The sequence below is a fragment of the Ricinus communis genome, chromosome 9 (assembly GCF_019578655.1).
Source record: "Ricinus communis isolate WT05 ecotype wild-type chromosome 9, ASM1957865v1, whole genome shotgun sequence".
Taxonomy (NCBI): domain Eukaryota; kingdom Viridiplantae; phylum Streptophyta; class Magnoliopsida; order Malpighiales; family Euphorbiaceae; genus Ricinus; species Ricinus communis.
In genome coordinates, this window is record NC_063264.1 from 26804919 (window position 1) to 26829491 (window position 24573).

The following is a 24573-nucleotide window of genomic DNA, read 5'->3' on the forward strand; positions in this document are numbered from 1 at the left end:
TTTGCCATGATGGACTGCCGGGAGAAACAAGTGACTTTTTGAATTTCTAGAGACTCAGAGTTCTATTTTAAAGGCGAGCAGATACCTACTCCATCAAATCTCGTGTCAGCGATTATAGCTAGGCGGATGCTTTGTAGATGTCAGGGATATTTGGCTTTGGTCAGGGATACCTCCGTAGGGAAAGGTTGTGTCGAGGACGTTCCGGTGGCTTACGAGTTTCCTGATGTGTTTCCAGAAGAACTACCGGGATTGCCGCCCAATAGAGAGATAGAATTCTACATCGACGTGGTACCGAGTACAATACCTATTTCTTTGTCGCCCTATCGAATGGCACCAACTGAGTTAAGAGAGCTAAATGAGCAGTTACAGGACCTCCTAGATAATGGTTTTATTAGACCTAGTACGTCTCCTTGGGGTGCTCCTGTTCTGTTCGTGAAGAAGAAGGATGGTACCTTGCGCCTCTGCATCGATTACTGGTAGCTGAATAAGGCGACAATTCATAACCGGTATTCACTTCCTTGTATCGATGACCTATTCGATCAGCTTCAGGGAGCCGTGTATTTTTCTAAGATTGATTTACTATCGGGGTATCACCAGTTAAGGATCCATGGTGAAGACGTGCCAAAGACGGCATTCAGGATGCGTTATGGGCATTATGAGTTTCTGGTGATGTCGTTCGGACTCACTAATGCCCCTGCGGCTTTTATGGATTTGATGAATCGAGTGTTCAAGCAGTTTTTGGATCGTTTTATCATCGTATTCATTGATGATATCTTGTTATACTTCAGAAGCAAAGAGGAGCATGCGTGGCACTTGAAGATGGTACTTCAGACGTTGAGAGAGCATCAGTTGTACGCTAAGTTCTCCAAGTGCAAGTTCTGGTTGGAAAGCGTTGCTTTTTAGGGCACGTTGTATCTAGAGAGGGTATTCATGTGGACCCCAAGAAAGTGGAGGCAGTAACTGATTTACAGAGACCGACCACAGTGACTGAAGTGCGTAGCTTTCTAGGGTTGGCAGGCTACTATCGTAGATTTGTGCAAGACTTTTCGAGGATAGCAGCACCTTTGACTAAGCTGACTCAAAAAAATGTCAAGTTTCAGTGGACTGACGCGTGTAAGAGAAGCTTTCAGAAGTTGAAAGACTATTTGACTTCAGCTCCGGTGTTGACTTTACCCTTTGGGACTAGTGGATTCACGGTGTTTTGCAACGCTTCTAGAGTGGGTTTGGGTTGTGTCCAGATGCAAAATGGAAAGGTAGTAGCTTATGCGTCTAGGCAGTTGAAAAAGCATGGTGCAGGCCGATTTGGAGATGGCGTGATAGTTTGTGCTTTGAAGATTTGGAGGCACTATCTCTATGGGGAGACGTGCGAGATTTATACGGATCATAAAAGCTTAAAGTATATTTTCTAACATAAGGAATTAAATCTGAGGCAGAGAAGATAGTTAGAGCTTTTGAAGGACTATGATTGTAATATTCTCTACCATCCTGGTAAGGCAAATGTTGTGGCAGATGCTTTGAGTAGGAAGTCGGTATGTAGTCTTGCTCACATCAGTGTAGAGAAGAGACCGCTGGTTAGAGAGTTGCATGAACTGTACGACCAAGGGTTGCAGATGGAGATATCAGAATCGGGTGCATTGTTAGCACATTTCAAGGTTAAGTTTGTGCTTGTCGATAGAATCAGGATAGCTCAGAATCGGGACCCGCAGTTGCAGAAAATCTTGGAAGAAGTGCAGCAGGGTCGAGCTAATAATTTTATTATAACTGATGATGGTACCCTCATGATGGGTTCTAGGCTGTGTTTTCCCGATGTGGATAATCACAGGAAGGAAATTCTGGAAGAAGCTCACTGTACAGCTTATAGCGTGCATCCGGGCTCCACCAAGATGTATCATGATTTGAAAGGAAATTATTGGTGGAGTGGGATGAAGAGGGATGTGGCAGAGTTTGTCTTCAAGTGTCTGACGTGTCAGCAGGTTAAGTTAGAGCATCAGAAGTCGTCAGGGTTATTGCAGTCGCTTCCCACACTAGAGTGGAAATGGAAAAGGATTACTATGGATTTTGTATCGGGTTTACCCAAGACGTCTGCTGGTTATGACTCCATCTGGGTAATTATGGACCGATTGACTAAGTCAACGCATTTTCTTCTGATGAAGACTACATATTTTGTGGCTAAATATGCACGAGTGTATCTAGAAAGGATTGTCAGTCTTCACAGCGTCCCAGTCTCCATAGTGTCTAATAGAGGACCGCAGTTTACTTCAAGATTTTAAAAAAGGCTACAAGAAGAGCTTGGTACCAAGTTGGACTTCAGTATAGCTTTCCATCCTCATACAAACGGGCAGTCAGAGAGGACCATTCAGACTTTAGAAGACATGCTTCGGATGTGTATGATAGATTTTGGTAGTCAATGGGATTGGTACCTACTGTTGGTCGAATTCGCATATAATAACAGCTATCATGCAAGCATCGAGATGGCACCTTATGAGGTCTTGTACGGTCGGAAGTGCAGATCTCCTGTGTGTTGGGAAGAAGTAGGCGAATGGAAGTTAGCAGGACTAGAGTTGGTTCAAATCACTTCAGAAAAGATTCTGGTTATCCACGAGCGGCTGAAGACAGCTTTCAATAGGTAGAAAAGTTATGCGGATCCGAAGCGGAAGCACGTGGAATTCAGTGTCGGGGAATATGTGTTCTTGAAGGTGTCTCCTATGCATGGTGTGATGCGGCTTGGCAAGAAGGGCAAATTGACCCCTCGTTATGTGGGACCCTTTGAGATTGTTGACAGAATTGAGAGGTGGCATACAAGCTGGACTTGCCGCCAAATTTCTCGCACGTGCATCCGGTATACCACATATCGATGTTAAGGAAGTATATTTCGGACCCTTCGCATGTGTTGCAACCTCAATATGTAGAAGTAAGCGAAGATCTGACTTACGAGGAGCAGCCAGTCAGGATCGTGGATACTCAAGTTCGCCAACTGCGCTCTAAGGTTATTCCGATGGTTAAGGTGTTATGACGGAATCATTCATCTGAAGAATGTACCTGGGAGACCGAGCAGGAAAAGGTGTACCTGGTTATTCCGATGGTTAAGGTGTTACGAGGAGCATCCATCCTCATTTATTTCAATCCTAAGGTGAGCCGTGTTTTAAAAATTCGAGGTCGAATTTTTTTTCTAAGGGGATAGAATATAATATCCAGTATTTTATTTTTTAAATAATAATAATAATAATAATAATATTTATATATATATATATATAAATAAATAAATTATTGGTCTGTAAGGCTTACTACGAGATTTGGTGGCCTTAAGCCTACCCATTCCCTAGGTGCTGGTCATGGGCCCACAGAATGGGTCGTGACATTCCAGATCGAGATATCAAGAGAATTAAAGAAAACCCAATGATGAAAGTTACTTACTTTCTTGAGTCTTAAGAGATTGAGGACAGGTAAATCCAAGTTAGGATTGGGAATAATTGAATCAAAATTACTTTTCTAACATCAATTTAAACTCAATTGTGAGAACAAAATTAATTTGAGGCATAAAATGACAATTTTTGCAAGTTTAGGGACTAAATTGTCAAAAAAATTCAAATTTTTTGCTCACAAGACCAATTGGCTCTGCGTACAGCCGAATCGACTTTACACAGTACCGATTGGCTATCTTTTGAGATTCGATGCCATTTTTCATACTTTTTTGACATAAAATGCTGAAATTGATGAAAAGAAGTTTCTAGAAGTGATTTAAAGGGAAAGATAATCGATGTCTTTTATTTTAAATAATTAGCACTTATCTGATACATATAAAGTATCCTAACCTTATTGCTTTAAATAGAACAATATGCCCTAGGTCTGGAGGGAGCAAAAAGCGCTTTTCCAATCTAAATTTTATTTTGAATGATTTTTTCTATTTTAAAACTTTTTTTAAAAAGTAGGTGAATAGATAATTTTCCTAAAAACAGTTTTGAGAAAAGTAGTTTATAAATAAATTAAAAAATTAAGATATTAAATCAAAAAAATTCCAAAGCTACTTTTCTAACACCCAACCACAATTACAAATGCATCCAAAGGAAGTTGGTTTTTGAATCCATCTCTAGATGTGGCGATACTTCATTAAGGAATCTAGTTATGCCCCAAATTAGAAAAAGCCTTGTAATATCGTGGTCACTAAAGACACTTGAGTGAATGCCTGAAACCGCGGCCCACAGTCTTCTTCATTCGTATTAGAATTAATGAGATATAGTTTATGCACCTCATGTTTTTCGATTCCCTTTCCAGTTTTACCATTTTGTAGTTGGAATTGTTATGGCCAATTATTTTTACAAATTTCATAGTAACGTCTTTTGCCACCATTGGTTTTTGATTCAGGTGGAGCTCCTTTGATTTGCACTATTTCAAGATCTCTAATTATGTTAGGCAAAATAATTATTACTTATTGGCCTAAGTCCTTTCATGACTCAAAGCACCCTTGATTTTGACCTTGACAATTAAAATTGAATGCATTTAACCTTAGCTTTAATTGTTCTTTATAGAGGTTTGTTATTGTGGCTCAATCAAATCAAGTTACCAAAATTGCCTTCTAAATCGCAACTGCCACAAGCATGTCGCAAACGCGAGTTTTAAAATCAACTTGACTGTTGTAGTAAATAGGCAGATTGCGACCGCGAGCAAAGGATAGTGCCCGTGAAAAGTAGATTTTAAACGGCAATAGGTTTTGCATCCGTGAGCAATAAAATTGCACACATAAAACTAAGTTTTAAGCAAGCAGTAGGTATCACACCCGCGCCTCAAGTTACACGGCCATGATTTCTATAAACCTCGAGAAAATTGCCAATAATTACTTCTAACACGGAAAATCACAAAGTGCCATATGAATTATAGCTGTTGCCACTTATGTTTTACGACCGTGACAGAAGTGTCTCAACTGTGAAAAGCCAGTTGCAATTGCAATTTAGGTGTAGTGAGTGCAACTGCGCTCTGACAATGCATTTAATGCACTACCTAGAGCTAAAAGTGAATGTCCTATGTACTTTCTTGTAATGTCTCTTTGGTTGTTAGAGGGTATAAATACCCCCTCTAAGAGACATTTATGGTTGATCAACAACTTTCCAAAGTGCCATATTCATTGGTATTCCTTCTACACCTTTCTCTTACTATTTGTGTGTATAGTTAATCTTGTAAAGGTTGTAAGAGCTTGTATGCTCTTGTAAAGGTTTATGTGTGAGCCTAGGTATTAAAAACACAAGAAACTGGTTAGTGAGTTTCCATTAAATTTCAAGGATAAAGGGACTTAGTGAGGTGTAGATATACTAAGGGAAGAGGTTTAATGTTAGCCTCAAAACACCAAGTTGTTGGGTAAGCTTGTAAAATCCAAGGGTTGCAATCAAGTGTTGATTATAGTAAAATACTCAAGTCTAATATTGAGGAGTGGACATAGGGAGGATTAAACCACTATAATTCCCTTCTTCTCAATCTTCTTAACCCTTACTCTATCTTTTACTTGTTTAATTCCTTGTGTGACTCTAAATCTTGCACTTTATCTATTTTTCGCGATTTGAAGTTACTAATTCAATTTGGCCTTTTTTGTTTCAAGGGACTACAAATGGTATCAGAGCTTGATCACTCATCTTCAAGCTTCATTGTGAGTTAAAGATCAATGGCAAGGAGCTCAACATCTCAAGCCATACTTTGATGGATCCGATTATGCTTTTTGGAAGGCTCCCACTGAAATAAGGAATGGTGAAGAAAAGATTCTTTCTAGAGAAAAATAGGTGGATACTTATAAGAAATAAAACCATAAAAATAAGCAAGCTATGGCTATTCTTATGAGTTGTCTATCTAGAGAGCAGCGTAGGAGTCCAACATGTATTATAGTTCATCAAATTTGGACTACTTTGGAGAACTATCATGAAGGCACAAAATAAGTTAAGTCAAGGAAGATCCAAATGTACGTCACCGAATATGAAATTTTCAAGATAAAGCCAAAAACATATGTTACCAACATGACAAATAGACTACTAACCATCATCAACAATATGAGAAAGCTTGGCAAGCATTATAAGCTTGTGGCTAGCAATAACAAACCTTAGGAGTCTTTCTTTGGACAAGTATAGTACTAGAGTGGCTAGCATAGAAGAAGAAAATGAAGACCTTGTGAAGATTCCAACGGATGTTCTCATAGGCAAACTTCTAACCCATGAGATGTCCCTAGTCAAGGATGAGTTTGATAGCGATGGTGGGAAGAAGAAGGCTCTAGCATTCAAGGTTAGCACAAGAGCTCAAGATGGAATGATATGATGAAGACCAAGAGGAAGTTCAAAGTGAAAGTGATGATGTAGCCTTAATCACCAAAACATGTCAAGAGAATTTTAGAGGCTAAAAGAAGATGGAACAGCCTTTTGCAAATAAGAAACCTTTCTTTAAGCTAAGACCAAGCAAGGACAAGAAGGATGATGTTACTTGCTATAAATATAGAAAGCAGGGACATATCAAACTGGATTGTGCTAAATACTTAAAGAGAAAGAAAGGTGACAAAGAAAAGAAAAAGGGTGTAAAGTCCTCAATCTTTATTTCATGGGTAATATGGAGGACGCACATGAGGTATACTCTACTTCTCATTCTTGCAAGTCATTTTCTTCTTATTCATCTACTCATTCAAGTCATCCTTGACGATTTCCTATTCCTTCCCTGTCGAGCCGCCTCTTTTCGCCATTCGAAGTACTACCCCTGCCTTCCCTTTCTATAACATACCCAGGCGCCCTCCTTTCCAATCACTAAGAAAAAATCAATAAGAATGACCTTTTACAAAACATGTTATCAAAAAAAAAAATGCTCCAATTTAGAAAAATATCTTAAGATTTCAAAGAAAGAGATTACAAGTTTTAAAACCTCTAATGAGGACTTAAGGAAATCATTGCATGAAGTTTCCAAAGAAAAGCTTCTTAAAGAAAATAATTTCTTGAAAAATGAAGTTGAGGACTTAGAAACTCAACCTCCAATATAGTGTTATAGACATCCTTTTACTCCAAATAGTGAAAAATCTCTATTCGTAGAATTATCTAGTAAGAATATAACATAGTAAAAAATAAAAACTTAGCTAAAGATCTTGCCCAAATAGCAAGGAAATACCTCATAAATCACATCCATCCTATAGAAATACTTACTAAAAAAATAAGAGAATATTACAAAGTCATACTTGTAGAAACAAACTTTGAATTTATAGTGCATAATTTTAGAAATTCTAGAAATTCTGTATCAGGATTTTCTAAATTAACTATATTAAATATCGTCTTTTATAAAGATTGGGGTATAGATCTACACAAACTAAGACCTTTTAAAAATATAAATATATATCTCCAAGTAAAATATACACTTACCATAATTATATAGAAGCATGGGATCATGATCATGTATTATATTGTCAAAATGATAAAATATACTCAAATTTTTTAAAGCAATGCCAATTGGTTTAAATGTTGGTTTCAAACATGGAGATTATTTAATGAGACTTTTCCTCTCTTATTTGAAATTTTTTATAAAATTTTCAAATATGAACCAAAATATCACTAGAAGGGAACATATATTGTATTTTATGCTTATTTTCAAATACAATGGGTTGTTCGATGGACTTATACAATCTAGCCGAAAAATAAAAAGACTATGATTATTATTATATTTCATATTCAGGAAGAATTATATCGATGAAATGATGAGACAAATTTGAGATGTTCAGATTTCATACCAGCATGAATATTTCACCATATAATTAAATAATGAGATATCATTTTCAAGAATACCATTCTCACTATTACCCAACAAAAACTTATCAGTTTCTAATTAATATTAATAAAATACCAACATCCCAATATATATAAAGAAAGAATTGAAAAAAAAAAGTTTAAGTAGACTTAAATCATGATGATGATTCAATTGAAAAAGAATTCTTAGTGCCATCCCAAGATCTACCATAGAAAAATAGAGACATGTGTTAATATCCATATGGATAGTGAGCAAAGATAGCCCTACTTATTTAGTGGATATAAAATAATATATATAAATTTTTTATAATAAATAAATAAATAAGAAGAAAAACAAAAAAAAATCAACCCTATATGAAGATAAATGAGAAGAAGTCTTGAAAAAATGCGAATACATAGAAAAACTTTAGTATTTGGATGCTAAAGAGATACTCCCTTGAAAATTGTTAGCTTTTGAAAGAGTAAGAGGTGGCTTTGATAAGAAGAAAAAAAATAAAGAAAGGACATATTCTAAGGAAGATAAGAAATAGAGAAGAAAGGAAAACACGTCAAAAACAATTTACATACAAGAATAATAATAAATGTATAATATAAAGGGGCTCCTCTAGGGATGAAAGACAGGATAACTTTAGAACACTTTTATAAAAATCCCTTACCTTGCTTTACGTACTTAAAAAAAATATCCAGTATACTGTTAAGCAGTGTGATTATTGGATCACCAATTCTATAAGTGTATCTTTAATAAATAAAGTGTGATAAGTTTTTAGACTCTTTTTATTTATATTTTATCTAAATTATCTTTTTAAATTAATTTGATAATTTCATTTGAACAAACGGTTAATTTACCATCTAAGGAACAAACACATCCAACTTAAATTTTTTTTAATAAATAGTTGTTTAAATTTATATCTAAAAATTAAATACATTAAATTTTAAATTTTATCAGTAAATAGTTTTCCTAAAGACAGTCAAATATATTTTCAGTTATTTTAATTAAAAATCTTTTAAAAAGAAAAAAATCAATAATAAATACCCATAAATCCCATCACATTTGTCCCTCGGGACTATCACACACACACTTCCTCATCACCTCTAACTGAAACTCTCTTTACCACACACACTCTCTCTCAACATCTCAAAAAACTAAAAAATAAAAAAATGAGGTCGTCACTGTTCAGATCGGTAAAAGCCCTAGGGAGCACCAGCTCATCTTCTCACCTCCTCCGCCGTGGCTACGCCTCCGAGGCTGTCCCTGATCGTAAGGTGGCTGTACTCGGCGCCGCTGGTGGTATCGGTCAACCACTTGCCCTTCTCATGAAGCTTAACCCTCTCGTCTCAAATCTCGCTCTGTATGATATTGCTAACACCCCAGGTGTCGCAGCTGATGTTAGCCACATCAATACCAGATCTGATGTATACATATCTTTCCATTTATATTTTCATTTAGGGTTTTAATTAATTTTATCCTCTCTGTTCTAAAGTTGCTTCATTTCTATTTTAATTTTATTTATCAACTTCATTTTCTAATTTCTTATTTCTTACTCCCTAAAGTATTAATTTTTAGTCCTTTATTTGCGATTCTCATCGGGTTTTTATAAGTTGGTCCTCTCTATGCTAAAGTTGCTTCGCTTCTGTAGTAGTTCTCTTTTTGTGTTTAGGATTGATTTGATATTTTTGGTGTTACTGTTATTTTTGAATATTAAATATTTTAGTGTCATTTTTTAATTCTTGGTCTTTACTAAGGTAAAGCTTTTTTTTTTTTTTGTGTGTGAATCTTTTATTTGGTATTCAGCGTGCTAAAATTGATTCCTTTGATATTCGTATTACTGTTAGATTTGATTTTAATTATTTTAGTTGGATTGTAGGAATGCAAGTTTTACTGACATTTCGCTCAACTATTTGTTTGATTTAGGTGAAAGGATATGTGGGAGAGGATCAACTAGGGAAAGCATTAGAGGGATCAGATGTTGTAATAATTCCAGCTGGTGTCCCAAGAAAACCTGGAATGACACGTGATGATCTCTTCAATATTAATGCTGGAATTGTCAAGGGTCTCTGCGAAGCAATTGCCAAGTACTGCCCTAATGTGAGTTTCTATTCCATCATTTCAATGATTTGATCTGTTTCTTTTAGGATTTGAGCTGATGATTATTGGGTATTGAATTTTTGGGACTAGGCGCTTGTTAATATGATTAGCAACCCTGTGAATTCAACGGTACCTATTGCCGCTGAGGTTTTCAAGAAGGCAGGAACTTATGATGAGAAAAGATTGTTTGGCGTAACTACCCTTGATGTGGTTAGGGCCAAGACTTTCTATGCTGGAAAGGCCAAGGTTCCAGTTGCAGGTTTGCTTAAACTACCATCTTATCTGAAACAATTGTCAATTGTTTTAACATTGGATAATGTTTACAAAATTTTACCTTTTGGTGTATAAGTGTAAGGGCTTGTCTTAAGTAGAAGCTACTTCGTTATGATATTTATTGAGTTCCAATGTGTTCTATTATGCAAACTTTGGATCAATTATTTTGAAATTGTCTCCTTCGTACATATAAGACGTATATATTGATTTGATGTTATAGTATGCTGTTTTTATGTGTTGACTTTGGCTCTATGTCTTGTTTTGCAGAGGTTAATGTACCAGTTGTTGGTGGCCATGCAGGCATAACCATTCTCCCACTCCTTTCACAAGTAATAGCTTCCCCCTGCCCCCTTTTGTTCTCCTCTCTTAGATGCAGTATCTGCATATGTTTTTGATAAGGGCTTGAATAATTTGTATTTGTTTTTTCCTTTTTTACTAATTCTTTCAGGCCACTCCAAAAGCCAATTTGCCAGATGAAGAAATTGTTGCTCTTACAAAGAGAACTCAAGATGGAGGCACTGAGGTTGTAGAAGCAAAGGCTGGAAAGGGATCTGCAACATTGTCCATGGCGTAAGTTTGAATTGTCATTAGATTTTATTGCTGTAACTTGTTTAGTAACATTTTTTGTTAAAGTTGAATCTTGCTTTTATGAAAATTTGATGATAAGTTGGACCAAAATAAAGTAGCTAAATGAATTATTTTCTGAAATTGTAACTATAGTACACACCAGAATTCTGATTTTTGGATTGAGTAGAATTGAGGGTTAAAACTATTTTTATGATTTATAATAAAGTGATTTGATTAGAAGTTTAAACTTTCTAAGTTTTAACAATGAGCTAAAGCTCATGTGAGCCCAAGTCCGTAGCATTTACTCAAACATATTCTATTTCTATTTTAAGTTTTACTGATGATCTGACATGTAATTCAAATCCTGGTTGATGTTTTTAAGGCATGTCCATTGGTATTTATTCTTGTTTTCTGAATTTAGTTCGTTGTATCTGCTTAGATCTTTTAAACATGTTATGTGATGCATTAACTGGCATCAGCCTTGGTTAGAACGTTCTTGATGGAGGCATATTTTTTATGTGCTCCTTTTGAAGATAGAATACTTTTACAGGTTATCTTTTGTTCCCCTCACCTTCTGTTGACTATAAATCATTTACTGCTGTTTTACTAAGGAATCAACTTACTATTTGCATTCTGTGATGTTGTTCTCTATCTTCTTCTCAGACTGCTGTCTGTTAATGTTCGTTATCTGCTATGGCAGAAAGAACAAATTTTCTGGTTGCTAACTATTCTATTGGGTTTTTGCAGCTATGCAGGTGCCATATTTGCTGATGCTTGCTTGAAGGGACTCAATGGTGTTCCAGATGTGGTTGAATGTTCATTTGTGCAGTCAACTGTCACTGAACTTCCTTTCTTTGCTTCAAAGGTGATTTAACTTAAGTTTGGTAGTAGATAACAGTAAAAATGTTCTTCGATTAGTTTATGTTAGGGAAAGATGCTTTTTTCTCTTCTATGATGATTTGAGTGCTCTTGTTTTTTAATCGAATGTACGCTGTACTGTACTGTTTATTGCCGTAACCTTCAGTTTGCAAATTACTGAAAATGTTTAGAAATGCTGCCGTGTCCTTATTTTAGTTGTCAGCCTGTAACAGCAATGGTTTTGACCTGAGATCTGGCCAAAGTTCAGTGTATAAGGTAGTTTTTTTGTGGAAGGCTGCCAAACAGTATGTTACAATGGCAAAGTCAGTCATTGCTCATTTCTTTTATATGTAATGTTTTTTGGTGGTTGGGAAGATAGATATTTTTTTTTTTTGTCAACATGGTCTCTTTCTATGTTTGCAATCATTCGATTTTTTTCTTTTTTCTTTTTTGAGTACCTTGAGGATGGCTGCATATCTGCAAATATTATATTAATTATTTGCAGTGTTGAACTTATGTTTGTGACATCAATTGTGCACTTCAGAGCTTGCTTCCTTCTTTTTCTTTTTGTTTCTGTGTATGTTTATTTCCCTATGATTTGCAGGTGAGGCTTGGAAAGAACGGTGTTGAGGAAGTTCTTGGTTTGGGTCCCCTTTCTGACTATGAAAAGGAAGGCTTGGAAAAGCTGAAGCCTGAGCTCCTATCATCTATTGAGAAGGGAATCAACTTTGCCAACAAGTAAATTAATTATGTATGCGCTGGCGGTAGTGCATTCCTTTAATCTCAAACACACAGAAGTTTTGCAATTTTTTATTACTGTTGTATTCCTTGCTGCCAGCAGCACCGGCTTTTCAATTTGAAGTAGAGTAGCCTTTACATAAACCAACAATAATACCCTGCAGAATGTTATGGGAGAGGTTCAAATAGTGACTTGGATAAATTTAAAAAGTTTCAGAGACCATTATTAACGAGCCAGCCTGAAATATAAACATTATATGATGATCGTTATGTATGAGTATGTTTTGGATAATCAGGAACTGATTTGGCTAAAGGATGATCAGTGGGTTTTCTTCCTTGTCTACTGTTAATTGAGATTAAATAATTTACTGGAAGATGCATTGTCGTTTGGATGATCTATACAGCTTTAGGTGACATCAATAGTTTTGCTCATTTTTCTTGTTATTTTTGGACATGAATGGTTTTGCACTGAAGTACCCAATAAACGTTAACAAAAATGGATCAAATCTTAAAAATCCCTTCCCCAACTGCTTTCTGATAAACAATGTCTTGCTGTATTCCTTGGGTTTGTATTTTAAAGACTGAATTAGTAAGAGTAATGAATGAAGAGAAAGGTTAAAGGGGATAGTGATGAGGAAGATGGGGAGGAGGAGACTGAGTCGAGAGAAGCTGAGGGGAGAAAATGAGAAAAGGCGGTGGGGTTGAGGCGCGGTCGAGAGATGCTGAGATGGGGATGGATTGGTAGCGAGATAAGTGTGATAGAGTGATGGATTAGTCGTGAGTGTGATAAGGATGGTAAGAATATTTTTAATGTATTTTTTATATATTATTTTATAGGTTTAAATACTATTTATTTTGTGAAATTTGATCTAATATATAATTTAATTTTTATATTTTTTATTATATTAAATTTTTAATAAAATTAATTACTGTATTAAATATTAAAATTTGTTTTAAATTAATTTTATTATTAAATTAAAATAAAATTTTATTTTTAATATAAATTAATTTTAGTATTTAATTAAACTAATAAATCTAATATTTTTTATTTGTTAATATTTTTATTTTTTTGTATAATTTAATTCTAAAAGAATTTAATATATTAAAAATACTTATATTTTTAATATTATTAAATTACTAGTTTAAATAAAATAAATAGTTAAAATTATTACTTTTATTAAAAATTAAAATAAATTATATAAAAAATTAAAATTTAACTTATATTAATTTCATTTGAATGATTGATAAAAAGTAATATTTTTAACAAAGAGCATAATTAGAGTGAAAAAAAGTTATTTGAATGGTTGAAATTAATATATTAATATTTATAGAAATAAAATCAAAATAAAATATAAAATATAAAATATAAAAAGTCTATTAGAATTAAATAAAGTATTTTACTCTTTATATTTAAATATTCTTTAAGATGCTTTTTATCATAAAAATTTTGCTTTATAAAATAAAAAGCATAATTAGAGTATCCCAATATATATGTTTTTATATTAAATTGTAAATAATTAACTCTCTATTTTAGTTTTTCTTGAAATGTGTATATATTACAAAAATACTTTCTATTTTGCTCTTTAATTAATTTTTATTAATAAAGTAAAAGGAGATAAAAATGAATAAGAAGAGAGAGGACGTAACTCTTCAAGAAAAATGAAAAAGTAAAAAATAATAATATAATATACTTAAGAGTAATTTAAAAGTCATTTTCTCCCTCGATAAATTTAAAGAGAAAGGAGGTGACTCTTAAGTTATTTTAGAGAAAGAGGATAAAATAGAGAGTTTTTTTGAAAGTCTAAAACTTATATATAATCTCTGTAAGAGAGAAGAGCATGATTTAAGAATATTCATAATAAATTTTTAAGTCATGCTTCTTCTTTGTTACGAAGAGTATATGTAAAAATTAACTTCCAAGAGACTTCATAATTTATCATTTTTTTCTAAAATGACTTAAGAGTCATATTTTCTTTCCTTAAATTTAAGAAAAAAGATAGTGTCTTTTAAGTATATTATATTTCATTTTCTTATTTTCCTTAAATTTTTTTCTTTAAGAGCCACATTCTCTATACTTAGTTATTTTTCTCTCTCTTTACTTTATTAATAAAAAGTTGACTAAAAAATAAAATAGAGTATTTTGAAGTACATACATTTTAAGACAAGTTAAAATAAAAAATTAATTATTTATAGTTTAATAAAAAGGCATATATGGAGTATTGTTGAGGAAGCTCTAAGAGCTTAATATCCAACTTGAATTTATATAAATTTCATTTTTTGGCAAGTTAATAATATTTTCACCTCAAAAATTATTAACTTACAAAAATCTTCTTTTAAGCGGAATTTGTAACAAAAATACATGACTTAAAAAATATTTTAATTACAATTTTTTGGTCTTAAAATACGTAATTCATGAATCTTTATATGAATTTTTATCATGATAACACTTGTAAATGCTTTTATCATTGTTACGACTCAAACACGAAATATAAGACACATATAATGCATGTAACTCTCAGTGCCTATAGTAATTTTGAAATTTATTCACGCACTTAATATTTTACAATTTATAATTTTTAATATTTTCATAAATAATTTTAATAGCTACAACATATAAACACCTAACTGACTATATCCCTGAAATGAATAAATTAAGTAGAGTGATAAATAAATTAAGTTATGCAAATACACTATTGTAGAAGAAAAGAACTTGCAAGGTGTATCAAAAAGTAATCGTGACTAATATGGATTAAAACTAATATATTCTAACATGCTATTTAAATCAAGTCATACATGAATTAACTAATAATATTAATATTAATCAAAATTATCTAGAACAAGTTTTAGAGCTACCTTTGCTTAACCTTCACCAGACTTTTGAAAAAAAAAAAAAGAAAAAAAGATCAGAACCCTTGTTTCTCACATCTAAAGAAATAATGGTGCGCGTCACATTGGAAGGAGCCTTCCTACGAAGTTACCTTCCATCAACAACCACCAAACTTGTCGGAAATGGTCTAACACCAAAGAACTCCGGCGACTTCTACCTCAAGGTTCCAGTCACAGATCAAACGTCATTTTGGTATTATAGGAAAGCTCTCATCTCAAAGAATCCACAACCACCAAAAGATCACTAGATTCGGTTGTGTATAATGTGAGTTATCTAGAAAATAATTTTCTTCTTTCACCTTCTTACTCTACTGGCTTTCTTTCCTTTTTTCTGTTTGTTTATTTACATAAGTATATCAATAGGGAAGAAGATGGCGTGAAGAAAAAGAGGTGTGCCGTTATATCTATTATACTATTTTGAAATGTTTAATAAAATCATTCAAAAAGAGAATATTTAAGTAAATTAAATAAAATATACTTATTCAAATTATTATTAATTGATATTAGATATCGCAAAATAATTTTTTTTATAGCACCACAAATGTTATTATTTAAAATGATAAAATTTAAATAAATTACTTAAATTAGATTCATAGTCAATCTATTTAAAAGAAAATAATATTCTTTCTTTACATTTTTAATATTATTAAATTCGTTGATTTAAATCTCCATAATAGTAATTAAATTGACTTGAAATCTAAATTAAACTATATCAAATAAAGTTTGATAATCTTAAACTTACATCAAGACATTCATTTTTCCTGCAAAATTTAAATTATTTGAATTTAACATTTTAGGTTATTACAATAAGAAAAGAAATTCGTAATACAAATTATGAATTGGTATTTGCCTTTTAGATAAAATAAATTTTGCTTTTTTTTTTTTTAATCTTTTCTTTTTAAATTCATGAGTCTCACTGTTGTGTCATGTGATGTGATAGATATTGTGATATTAATTAAGTCCACTACTTTTACATTCTCTTTCTTCTTCTTTTTTCCCTCCTTTTAGTTCCCAAAGTCATATATTTATATCACCTTTCCATCCTTTTACTTTGATGATTATTATTTATATTACTCATTTATTATTATTTAGCTAAAAACATATTTAGAAATTTGAATTTTAATAATTTAATTACTTTAATACTTTAATTTTCAGTTTAATTTAATAGACACTTCAATTTGTATTATTTATAATATTTAAGCACGTTTTGACACGCGGCTTCATTCAACTGTCCACGTGTATTTTGCATATGTATTTTAATAAAGTTAATAAGCAAAGCATACTTTTTTCGATCTTTTGGCTAAGATCAAGTGTAGTATATGTTCTTATCAATTTAATATTTAACACGTGAATCATTAATTAACATGATGTTATATTTATTTTTTTAGGGAGAGGGCTCATCACTATAGTTTGCTATTGCAGTCCTTGAGCGTTGCCTGTGTGTTGCACTATAGCACAGGCCTGGTGCAACCCTCCAAATATAGTTCAATTATGTGTCATTCTTTTGTTTTAAAAGACAATAAGTTGAGTTGAAAGAGAAGGTGAGTGAAATTAATTAAGTTTGGATATCACAATACTTTAAACGATAATTTTATTTCATATTCGATTTATTTTCTTTCACCCATATATTAGATTTTTTATTATTTCTCATTTTTATGAAAAATTAAAAGAACTAAGTGATTATTTATTAAAATGGCCCACCTTCTTCATTGTTGAAGGAAATAAAAAGAAACAAGAAAAAAATGTGGCAGCAACAGTAAAAAAATTAGTATAAAATAGATATTATATTAGTAAAAAAGAAAGAAAAAGTTTTATAAAAATAATAAAAAATACAATATTTTATATAATTTTCTCACTAAAATATTTAAATTTCACCCTACACTCTTAGTTGAAAGAAATAGGAAAACAAAACTTGCAAATGTATTATGAAACTATGAACTCATGACAAAAGTATATATCCCACATTGAGAAGCCAAAAGAAAACTGCTAGAGAAACAAGTATAAAAGGAAAGTGAAGTTAACAAATAAAGCATACCTTTCTCGGCCTTTTGGCTAAGATCAAGTGTAGTATCTGTTCTTATCAGTTTAATATCTGATACGTGAATCATTAATTCACATGATATTAAATTTATTTTTTTAGGGATAGGGCTCATCACAATAGCTTGCTATTGGAGTCCTTGAGCGTTGCCTGTGTGTTGCACTATAGCACAGGCCTATTGCAATCCTCCAAATTCAGTTTAATTATGTTTTCTTTTTTTGGTTCTAGGAGACAATAAATTGAGTTAAAATAGAAGGTGAGTGAAATTAATTGATTTTGGATATGACAATACTTTAACTTTATAATTATAAAAATAGTACCCCAACTGATTAACAATAAATCAGGTTACACTTTTCGATCACTATATAATAATATAGCAACTAGATTCTCTCACTAATTACCGCATCATTTAATTCTAGTTAAATGTTGAACATTTCTCTCAACTCCTCTACCTTGAACTCTTATTTTGTAATTATATTTTGGGAATTAGGATTTTTAGACTTATTATGATTAATTATGGATAAGTCAGTGATAACGTGAAAGTTAGAAAAATGATCCAGTTACCACATCAATACAAAATATCTAGAAAGTATAAATGTATCATTGGCTTATTCATTAATGGTAACTTAAGGTATTATTTTTTATAATTATTGAATTGAAGTACGAAATAGATATAACTAACATAGCTGTGATATTATTTATGTTTTTTTATCCTTAAAAGCTTTACCAGAGGACGCCAAGACCATAAATTAAAGACATTGAATTGATAAAGAGTTTCCTCAATGATTGTTAGAACTTACACTGAAGTCTAGTATTTTTTTCTTAAATAGAGTTTGCTTCCAATTTATCACTTTATTAAATTAGCTACTTTTTTCCTCTTCATCTCAAGTTTTACTTCAAATTTTTATCACTCATTTCATTAAGTGAGCTTTATCCTTTTCTCTATTAGTCTTCTCTTATATTTCTGTTTTTATTCTCCCAATGCCCAATTTAAGAAGCTGGATATATTGACAAGATAGATTTAAAAGAAAATAAATTTAAGAATCAAAAGACTGAAATCACTATAAACAATGTCTGATACAATCAATTCTCTTCCTAATGTCTTAGAGAGCCGTGAACATTCTCACCATTTCATCCCACATCGACTAAGCAAAAGAAGGATGCATGACAAAAGGATTATAGGGATACCTTTCTAAGGCTTTAGGCTAAGATCAAGTGTTGCATCTTTTGTTATCAATTTAACATCTGATATCAAATCTACTTTTTAACTTTTCTTAATCCTGAAGCTTCACTTTGGCTTCAGGGTTTTGATTTTAGACAGGAAGCACATATCTATCAAGGATTCGTCAGTTAGCATCAGCATTTTAATATAATGCCTCCACTTGTTGCCTTCGGCTTTGCTCTCAATGTAAACAATTCAAAACCAAATGGATTCATCCCATAAACAATGAAAGATTAAAGGATCAAGTGGATGATTATTTTCTCATGTCTATAAACTATTTTCATCCTCGGGCATGATTTATAGGTGTTAGGAATGGGGAAATAAATCCTTTAAAATTTTGGTTTTCTGAGAAGGGAAAATCCAATAGTAACTATAAGCTGTAATTGAAGTTGGTATTCTGAAAAGGGAAATCACACTTGTAATCTTTAAAAGAATAAAAAAGAAAAATAAAGTTGTTATAGAGCATATGCAGTGGAAACCATTTCTGATTTTATTGTACTCTAAATTTTAGGCCTAAAGGCTCCTGTCTTCCATTAATTATGCCACAAAAATAGAATAAAACATCTCCATTACAGTTATCAAACTATCAAACACTATAGAAAAGCGTGAAAAGGCAAACAGTATTCAATAAGTTAAGATTGAAAAGATTGAACTGGAAATGATAAAGGGCTCAACTCTAAGAAGAACTTGGCCCTTCCAAAAATTACTGTATGCCAACTCAAAGCAGCAAGCACACGGTATTCTTTAGTAAAAGGCGAAAGAATAGTTCGCTTTGTGCTTACTGCATGGCTCCATATCTTGTAAACAGTAATTGCCTTCGCCTATATCTGCAGGCTTGAGTCATGGGTTATATCTTTAAAACAATGTGGGATTTTGGCATTCTATTAACAACATATTACATGTTCCCTTCTGTTAAAGAGGAAATCACACAGAGTACCATTTTCTTATTTCATTTACTTTTATACGTGGGCTTTGAAAGTTTATATTTTTGCTAAACATTTCTTTTGTTTTTATAGTTTTTGTTTATGTTTATGTATTATCAATAGTTCAAGCTATGCCTATTTTGATCCTCTTGTTGTGCGGATCACCAAATTAATAAGTTGTATACTTTTTATTTATTTATTTTAGGAATTTTATAATTTTTTAATCAATAAATTTTATAAATTTAGTTACAGAGACACATGTTTCTCTTTTTATGTTGTTTAACATGATATAATAATAATAATATTTCCTTCCAAGAAATTAAACATAATAATAATATAAAAATAAAGTAATATTTCTCTAATTTAATACAATTTATCATTAAATATCTCTTAAAAAAATATTTTATGTACAATATTACCATATTCTTATTCATTGTTGCTAATTTAGTCTAATATATCTGTTGCTTACATTTTATTATACATTCGATATATATATTTTTAATAAAATAATGATACTATAGACTAAAAATTGAATAAGATAAATATAAGAAATTATTAATTATTAGATATATATCTCTAATAAAAAAATATATTTTTATGTTAATTACTACATAGTTTAAATATTAAGATATATTTATAATATATAATCAATTTTAAGAATTTTTATTAAACATTATAAATTATTGATATCTTAATTTGGACAAATATTACTATAGAATATGAATATTAGATTTTAAAATTCAGATCTATAAAAACTAAGTAGTTAATCTATTTTACAAAAACCCAGCAAATAGTATATATCAAGTATATATAAGTACATCATAAGTATATATTTTTAAAATGTGTTTATATTGTATGTATGATATATGACTTATAAAACTTTTGTAAATCTTCTATTATATATATATATATATATATATATATATAAAAGGAATAAATCAGTTATATATTAGATAGAAAAAAAATATTTTTTAAAAAAGATAAAATATTTTTTAAGATATACAATGGAAAATATATACTAAATATATAATGAGTTACTTCAGGTATATGATACTATGATTCTTATTGTTTGTTGTCCATTTAGATTCTTAAAATCATCTTTTATATTATATATATATAGCGAGAGAGAGAGAGAGAGAGATTTTTTCTTTATCATAATGGATATTGGAGAAAAAACATAAGATATGTAAACTTTGATGCAAAAGATATTTAATAGTAATAGTTTTTATATTTAATTTCATGACTTGGTTTCATGAATTAAACGTGTTTGGTTCAGAGAAATTCCAGAATAGGGGATCTCCTGGGAAGTTCTCGAACCCGCCAAAAGGATAAAACCGTGAGGTCTTTAGGGACCAAAGTAGACAATATATCATATGATCTAGTTCTGAATCGTTACACTGGAGTTAAGAAGGTAGCATCAAATTTTGACCGAGATTTTAATTTAGCTATAATTGTAATTAATTAACCAAGACCATTTAAATAAAAATTTAAAGGATGAGCCAAATTTACAAAAAGGGACAAATGTTTAAATTTTTGATTTCATTGGGCCAACAAGATAAGGTATAGCAATATCACCACTCATATATTAAATTTAATTTTTGTTTGATTTATAAGAGGCTTAATGGATAGTTGGCTAATAAATGTAACTATTCTCTTATATTTACTAAATTTATTTTATTAATATATTAATTTATATATTCATTATTATTATTATTATAGTACTTCATTAGTAAGATTTTTGTAAATAAATTATTTTATGTGGTCAATATATTTTTACATGCTAAACTAATTTTTCATCAAAATTAATTAATGTATTCTCTTTTTATCATGAAAATTTAAATTAAATTCATCTCTTTTTATATATATTTTTACAATTTTCTTGAAAAATAAAAATTATTTTTATTTAATTATAATAATAATATTATTAAAATATTATATTTTAAGAATCTTAAAATTTAAAATAAAAATATCGAACTATTTTCATATTTCTTTCTTTATTAACATAGAGATTTCATTTTAATATTTTTTATTAAATAATTTTAAAATAATACAATCAAAATAATTTTAAGAAAATAAATAAATAAATTACCCAACTAAAATAAATTATTTCCATATATAATTTTAATAGAAAATATAATTAGATAAAATATATAAAGCTAACTATTGATAGTGGCTAATTAAATCAAAGTATAAAAGCAGAATTAAATATTTTATGATTTTATATAAATTTATTTGAAGTCTAAGTATTCATTAAGTTTATAAAGTATATAATAACATATGAATTCATACCACACAACAAAGAAAAATACTCATAAAATAGTTAAATATTCTTAATAACTTTTATAATAGTAAGTTACGCGTGTAACAAGCAATATATATATATATATATATTAGAAATAATTATATATTTTTAGGCATTATATTTCTAATTTTTACTAGGATAATTACTATATACTTCATGTATTTTTTATATTACACTACTTACACCTTAATGTTTAAAAATTAGTTTTTATAGCCTTTTATTTTCTATTTTATACCAAAAAGTCTCTCCATCAAATTCCCGTTAAATAATCATTAATTAGGTTTGGTTTTATACTATTTATTCTTTGATTTTTGATGTAGTATATAAATTGCTCATATATTTAATTATTATACTAAAATCCTCTTATATTTTCAAAGTCAATGAATTAACGAATTAATATAATAAAAAATATAATTTAATCCTTAAACTTCTTATCAGAGTTACAATTCTAGTGTAATTATTTTAACAATAAAATAAATCTACTTTATTTTGATAAATATTTTGCTAAATATAAACACTTTTAAAATGTTTAGATTTTACTAGGATTAAATTCTACTAAAAATTAAAATAAAAGTATATTATCTTTTTATTTTTGTATGAATATGAATTATTTTTTACTAAAAATAAAAATTTATCTTGATTTGATAAAATTAGATGAATCTAATACTTAATAATAAATTTAATTATTAAATTTAAATTTTCTTTTATCAATTTAATCTTTTAACTCTTTTTACTACAAAAGAATTAGATAATAGTTAGTTTTATTAAAAGATAAAAGAATTCTAGTGTAATAAATAAACTATAAGGAGTAATAAAAGTATTTTACAAAAAATATAAAGCAAATAGCATATAACCAAATATAGCTACCGATATTTAACAAAAATTTTGATAAAATAACATGTTAGTATAAAATTATAAAATAAAAGAATGAAAAACTATAACTTTTTATTACTAGTATAATATGAGAAGAATACCAGAGACAAATAGTAATTACACTATTTTTATTCATTTTTATATTCTCATAGCAATAGGTATTAGCTAAAAGAAAGAAATAATCCATATTTGGCTCCTTGTATTATTATTTTTTCGGATTAGGTCCTTGCACTTTCATTCAGTGATATTGAGTTCTTGTACTTTTATTTTCGTAAACTATAAGTTCTATTCTAACGAAATATATAAACAACATTATTGGTCCCTGTATATTTTAATCTTACCTATTAAATCCTTATATCTTAATTTTTAACTAATTAAGTTCTTAATTATTTTTTAAAAGAATTTTACTTAACACACTAAAATTATTTAAAATTAATTTAGAAATTAATTCAATAATTTAGGAATTTTTCTAAATTATGTAATTTATTTAAAAATAGAAAAACACCTTTTTGAGTTATATAATAATAATAATAAGAAATTTAAAATTTTATTTTATAATAAATATTCAAATTCGTATATGAAAAGTTATAGAAGTTTAATTTATAATAAATGCTGAGAATTTGTCTTGATTTTTTAAAATTTTAAGGCGAGTATCACCAAAGTCCTTAATTTCAATTTATAACATTAAATTTTATGAATTTCGATTTTTATATATATCATAAAACTCCATACTCCCAATTTCCATTAATTATTAGACGAAAAAATGATAGCACAACTTACTTGTAAATTATTTTTTAAAAGAATAGTACATGGCATTTAAGTAGGACTAAAGTCTCATCTCACCCTTTTTATTCATTCTTTCTGTCTACTCTCTAATCCATCTCACTACAATCACCAGTTTCAAAGCTCAAAGCAAGAAAATAAATTCTTTATAATCATCCATCAAAATTTAAAATAGCAACTTCACTAAAGACTCTAAATTCATATATGTACACCACACTTCTATCCCCACTATCATCATTCCTTCACCCACCAACACCGCCACAAACCATCTTTTCCTTATCAAAAAATAACAAGATCATACACATTAAGAAAAGAAAAAAAAGATTTTATTACTTTCCAAAATGTACTAAACTAATTAAAAAGAAAAAATAAAATTCAATAATTACAAATCAATTTAAATTCTTAAAATCAAAACCCACTACTACAACTATATTGAATTAAAGAGAAAAAGATATGTAATTACAAATAAAAACTCACAAAAAAATACCCAATAAACTAATTTCTCGTTGCTGTTGATTTTATTATTGCTTCATCGACATGAATGGTAAACACCAAAAAAGAGCAGTTGAACCAGACTGACAAGCGAGCAATCAACATTATCTTTTATTGCGTTGATGATGGAGAGAACATCTTACATTGCAAAAAATCTAACAATGGCGAAGAAAAAATTGTGAAATTTCTAAAATTTATAGTTTTTGTTGCAAAAAACTGATGATGGTGAAGAACAAATTATGAAATTTTCAAAATTTATAGTATTTATATATTTGTGAGTTTGATTTTGGTGAAAATAAAAGAAAAGTAATTTTTGAAAAGTTATTATTACTTAATCCACATGAATTGTAGCTAGGGTTTTAAAAAGTTAAAAGATGAAAAGATAAAAGAAAAGGAGAGAAGTAGAGTGAAAAGAGGAAGAAAAAGGAAAAAAGATGGAAAAGCTAGAGAGATAAAAAGAAATATAAAGAAAAGAGAATAAGTAGGACTACATATACTACTTAAATGACATGAATTTGTGTATATAAAAAATAACTTTTTCCAGGTGGACTGCCACATCATACTTCTGTTATGACACATAATTGATAGTTATAACAATTAATATAAAAATCGAAATTATGAGAGTTTAATGTCACAAAATAAAGATTAGCCTTAAAATTTAGGAACGGTGAAGATAATTTAACCGCCTTTCTTTCTATTAGTTCAACTCTTTTTTTATTAATTGAACCGCCATATCCTAATTAATGTAAATTTAATCCAATAAATAATAATTTTAATTTAA

At 29.9% G+C, this 24573-nt stretch overlaps 1 protein-coding gene, 3 non-coding genes and 1 pseudogene across 4 annotated transcripts; 4 read left to right on the forward strand and 1 right to left on the reverse strand.

Annotated features, from left to right (window-relative positions):
* Positions 1-8797: 8797 nt before the first annotated feature.
* LOC8287513 (malate dehydrogenase, mitochondrial) lies at positions 8798-12586 on the forward strand. Its single transcript, XM_002524216.4, has 7 exons — positions 8798-9164; positions 9664-9837; positions 9928-10096; positions 10378-10439; positions 10559-10680; positions 11425-11542; positions 12140-12586. The coding sequence occupies exons 1-7, from the start codon at positions 8910-8912 to the stop codon at positions 12275-12277; spliced, it is 1038 nt and encodes a 345-aa protein (XP_002524262.1). The 5' UTR covers positions 8798-8909; the 3' UTR covers positions 12278-12586.
* A 3852-nt stretch (positions 12587-16438) lies between these two features.
* On the forward strand, positions 16439-16634 carry LOC112535626. The gene has a single exon (XR_003079713.2). It is a non-coding gene; the product is annotated as a U2 spliceosomal RNA (small nuclear RNA).
* Positions 16635-17190: 556 nt separating this feature from the next.
* LOC112535624 lies at positions 17191-17386 on the forward strand. The gene has a single exon (XR_003079711.2). It is a non-coding gene; the product is annotated as a U2 spliceosomal RNA (small nuclear RNA).
* Positions 17387-18381: 995 nt separating this feature from the next.
* On the forward strand, positions 18382-18549 carry LOC112535628 (annotated as a pseudogene).
* Positions 18550-19090: 541 nt separating this feature from the next.
* Positions 19091-19211, reverse strand: LOC112535629. Its single transcript, XR_003079714.2, has one exon. It is a non-coding gene; the product is annotated as a U5 spliceosomal RNA (small nuclear RNA).
* Positions 19212-24573: the final 5362 nt, after the last annotated feature.